Source organism: Physeter macrocephalus, chromosome 14 (assembly GCF_002837175.3).
Source record: "Physeter macrocephalus isolate SW-GA chromosome 14, ASM283717v5, whole genome shotgun sequence".
Classification (NCBI taxonomy): domain Eukaryota; kingdom Metazoa; phylum Chordata; class Mammalia; order Artiodactyla; family Physeteridae; genus Physeter; species Physeter macrocephalus.
In genome coordinates this window covers 63,783,191-63,788,158 of record NC_041227.1, presented here as the reverse complement: position 1 = coordinate 63,788,158, position 4,968 = coordinate 63,783,191, and the positions used below count along the sequence as shown (strand labels likewise).

At 40.7% G+C, this 4,968-nt stretch overlaps 1 protein-coding gene across 4 annotated transcripts in view; it reads left to right on the top strand.

Moving 5' to 3' along the window:
- PALB2 (partner and localizer of BRCA2) overlaps nucleotides 1–4,968 on the top strand; it is a 31,089-nt gene extending 26,121 nt beyond the window's left edge. For all 4 annotated transcript variants that reach the window (XM_028498653.2, XM_028498649.2, XM_028498650.2 and 1 more), the window contains 2 exons: nucleotides 2,174–2,322; nucleotides 4,466–4,968. In XM_028498653.2, coding sequence (XP_028354454.1) covers nucleotides 2,174–2,322; nucleotides 4,466–4,676 — 360 coding nt within the window. In that variant the 3' untranslated portion in view covers nucleotides 4,677–4,968. The remainder of the gene's footprint in view (nucleotides 1–2,173; nucleotides 2,323–4,465) is intronic.

Sequence of the window (4,968 nt, the reverse complement as noted above, 5' to 3'; positions counted from 1 at the left end):
AAGGCCACAAAATGGAGAGGCCCCCGCGTAACACAAAAAAAAAAAAAAAAAAAAAAAAAGTTGTGTGATCTTAGGGACTTCCCTAGAGGCCCATTGGTTAAAACTCCACGCTTCCACTGCAGGGGGCATGAGTTCAATCCCTGGTCAGGGAACTAAGGTCCCGTATGCCACAAAGAAGATGTGTGATCTTAGCTAATCTATCACATTATCTTGGGGCTAACTTTTTTCATCTTAAAATAAGAGGGTTGAATTTATTTCTGGAATGATTAAATATACCTACTAGGCATTTAAATAATTTTACATTTTTGTTATTACAACATTAATACCTATTTGATATTAAAACATTTAACACAGGGCTTCCCTGGTGGTTAAGAATCCACCTGCCAGTGCAGGGGACACGCGTTCGATCCCTGGTCTGGGAAGATCCCACATGCTGCGGAGCATCTAAGCCCGTGCACCACAACTACTGGCCTGTGCTCTAGAGCCCGCGTGCCACAACTACTGAGCCTGCGTGCCACAACTACTGAAGCCCATGTGCCTAGAGCCCATGCTCCGCAGCAAGAGAAGCCACCGCGATGAGAAGCCCGCGCGCCGCAACAAAGAGTAGCCCCCGCTCGCCTCAACTAGAGAAAGACCTGCACACAGCAATGGAAACCCAATGCAGCCGAAAATAAAATAAATAAAATAAAAATAAATTTTAAAAAACAAACAAACAAAGAAAAAACACTTAACACAGAAATGTATAAGATAGGAAGTAAAATTTCTCCATGAAGCCAACCTCCAGAAATAATAGTTAATAGTTCAGTACAGAAATCAGCAAACGTTTTCTGTAAAGTGCCCAGATGGTAAATATTTTCAGCTTTGCAGGCCACATGGTCTCTGTTGCAGCTACTCTACTCTGCCACTACAGCCCCAAGTCAGCAGAGGTAATACGTAAACAAATCGTGTGGCTATGTTCCAATAAAACTTTTTGGACAATAAAACTTTGAGACTTGGATTTCATATAATTTTCATGTGGCACAAAATGTTCTTCCTCTTTTTTCCAACCATTTCAAAATGCAGAAAGCATTCTTAGCTCATGAGCCATGCAAAGATAGGCATTGAGCCAGATTTGACCTGTAGGCCACAGTTTGCCAACCTCTAGTTAAGCGTATAGCATGTAACATTTTTTGACTCTTGGTTGTTTTTTAATTATAAAGGTAATTCATTCTCATTATAAGAATTCAGTCATTCTATTGATAGAAATGGATGAATTCGAAATGAATGTTATTAATCTTAAGATGGCCCTATAATTAATTTACCCTATTTTACCCCCCAAAATAACTACTTTCAGCGTACAACATACATATATATGTATATATACATGTATGTGTGACATATATTTTTACACACACTATAATATTATTATTAGAACATGTAATTTTAAAGCCAGGAGAGGTCTGTAACACATTTTCCCACGGAAACAACTATAGGTGATGGTGTCTTTTTTTTTTTTTTTTTTTTTTCGGTACGCGGGCCTCTCCCACCGCGAAGCACAGGCTCCGGATGCACAGGCCCACCGGCCATGGCCCACGGGCCCAGCCGCTCCGCAGCATGTGGGATCCTCCCGGACCGGGGCATGAACCTGCGTCCCCCGCATCGGCAGGCGGACTCTCAACCACTGTGCCACCAGGGAAGTCCTGGTCATTTTTATTCTATAAATAAATAGGCTATTGCAAACTGGCCTGAAAATGCAGTCACCGCTTCAAAGATTGTTTTTATGAGAAAGTGTGTGCTGAATTTTCAAAAACCAACTTACAGATGAACATTTCTAGTCTGAGGACTCCCTCCATGTGTTTATATGCCCTTTTTTCTTATGCCAGCATTTTCCCAAAGAGATGGCATGAGATGTTAGCAGGCTGTAAAGTGGAGGAAGCTGATAAGTCAGCTAGTCATGCCTGCAAAGACTGGCTGTAAAGTCATGGGGAGCCCTCTGCAGGAGAAGCCAGAAGTCCAGCTCAGTGATACCCTCAACAGTTCTGCCTGGAAAAGAGTGAGCCAGGGATTAAATCCCGGAAATTTAAGAGCCTGTTGACCGTTCCTGTAATTCTTCAGTTTTGTCTCTGCCAGTGCTTGCTTTTTCCCCACATACTCTTGATGATTTACTTGGTTATTAATTTTTCTCCTAAATCAGGGGCTCCTGTTCGTTGTTCTGAGTCACCCTTGTGCCAAAGGGAGCAAGTTGTTGGGAAGCCCTGTGTTTCAGCTGATTGTGATTAACCCAAAGACGACCCTGAGTGTGGGTGTGATGCTCTACTGCCTTCCTCAAGGGCAGGCTGGAAGGCAAGTGTGTTATTGCCATTTAATGTGTATGACATTTTAAGAAGCATTTGTGCAAATACAGAAACCAGATATTTTTGTGTCACTGACATGAATGGAAACATGAAATACTACAGATCATGGTAAAGAATGTTAAAAAGTGGGATGAAGTATGAAGTTCAGTAGATCTGAGTCAAACCTCAGGTTCCCTACATCCTATGATCCCCACTAGTATGGCACTGGATAGGTATTTTATGCGTTTTCAAGCCCTGTTTTTTCCCATACCAAAAACATTTCAAATACAAAGTAATTAATATTCTCTACAAAAAACTTACTATAATTTATGTTCTTTTCATGAAACCTAAATTAAGGAAGTTTTAAATGTACAAAGATATCTTTACTTTGAAATCTTGACTGAACCTCCATCATGGAGGCAGTTGATACTTATCTTTTGGTAAATATTTATCTGTTGACTGATGAGAAGATCTATTTACCAATGACACAGTTATTGTCATCCCAACAGTTTTCTGAGCTATGTAAAGCTCTGAAGTAGTGCTGATATTAGGCGAACGAAGCAACATCTGAAGGTATCATTTATAAAGACTGCCTTTATTAATGTTTGAAAATAGACCTGGTAAATCAGGATCACAAAGTTTAGCTTTAGTAACTCACAAGGGTAAGGAATCTTGATAGTTACAATGATATTTCTATGTTTCTTTGGATCTTGTGCAAAGCTTGCAAGATGATGGCATGTTCTAAAAGTCTCTCTCCCTATGTACTTAGCCAGCTGTGGCATTTCTGCAAATGCTGTTAGCTCAACAAGAACCTCAGAACTGTCATCTGCAATATATGCTTGCATAACACTTGTTTTCTTGGATATAAAGAGAGAACCATAGTCATTGGCCTAGAAATTGAGGATACAGATAACTACCTGGTCAAGCATTTCCTTTGTCACTTTTCAAACCCATTTGTTTAGTAAATCTTGAAAGCCTATTTGGTGCCAATCCTGTAGGAAGCACTACTATTTCTAATCTCATGGAAGTTAGAAGAGAAACCTAGTGAGTTCAAGTTTTTGTGCACAAGCCACCTGTTCTTGCTTGGCCTTTGCAATAAACCTTTTTCTGTTCAGAAAAGAAACTAGTGACTGCTCTTCAGTGCACACAGTGCCATGAGGCTTGCACTTTTGGGGAGCACAAAGGATGGAAAGGCACCTTAATTGGCAGTGGAGGGTTGGGGAGAGACTGTCAAGGAAAACTTGATGGATTTTCAAAAGAAGAGCTAGGAATCAGCTATACAAAGTTGGGTGTGAGCCAGAGATAAAATGTCTCATTCAGTTCACTCACAGTATTCACTGAGGGCTGACTGTGTACCAGGCTCTGTGCAAGTTGCTGGTGATATGGCAGTAAGGAATAACCATTAATTTTTATTAAGCGCTTCCTATGTGTTAGGTACTGTGCTAAGCTTTTTATGTCAACTGTTTCATTAAACTTCACAACAATCCTATGAAGTAGGTACTCGTATCATCATATCCCTGTTTTACTGATGAAGTTAAATGACTTGCCAGGGTTGCACATCTCTTACTTTGTTAGAATTCAAACCCCAGTAGCTGGCTGCAGAGCCCTGTCTTAAAAAGACAACCAGATTTGTTTTATGATGTTTACATTTTTGTGGGACCAAACATGGAAATAGGAGAATCTCCCATAGTGAGGAGTGCTGTGAAGATAAACAGAGGTGCTGCGATAGGGAGCAGAGTGTATGTGTGTGTGCGCTCTCAGATCTCTGAGTAGGTATGACCTTTCTACGGAGGTGACAGGCCTGAATGATGACCAAAACCCAGCCAGGCTAAGCTCTGGGGTTAGAGCTGCCAAGGAGAGGAAGGAGCAAGAGCGAAGACAATAAGGTGAGACGGAGCTTAGCGGGTTTGAAGAGTGGGAGGCAGGCCCCTGTGAGCTGGTGTGCAGGGGATACAGAGGTGCATCAGAGAGACAGGCAGGGTCTCTAGTGATTATAGCCGGCAGTCCTGGATTGCAAACACAGGCATTCCTATTTCCAGGTAATTTTGTTCTTCCTGAGAGCATGGTTTGGGCCTATTTTTTTTCATGGTTTTTTCTGTTTGTCTGTTTTTTTGATATGTGATCTGAATTGTCTTTTCTCTGCTTGCTGTTAGGTTCCTGGAAGGTGACGTGAAAGATCATTTTGCAGCAGCAGTATTAACTTCTGGAACCATTGCCATTTGGGACTTACTCCTAGGTCATTGCACTGCTCTCCTTCCACCTGTCTCTGACCAGAACTGGTCTTTTGTTAAATGGTCAGGTGTAGATTCTCATTTGCTGGCTGGACAAAAAGATGGAAATATATTTGTATACCGCTACTACTAAGTTAGGGTAAGGTTGAAACACCGTGTTCTGGATATTTTTTGGCCTCTTGTACTTTTTGGAGTTGTTACTATAAAGGAGACTATTTGAAAGTCATTTAAAATAATTACCTGTATTCATTCAGACAGACTTTTTACTCCGTTGGTAGGGGCCCTACTAATCTTGAATGTTCATTTATTCTTACTTGGGAGAAACGGATTTTAGGTTGATTTTTGTAATTCCTCACATTTGCACATTTGCTTTTAAAGGTGTATCTACATAAAGCTTCAAATGTTAATAAATATTTATTTTGATA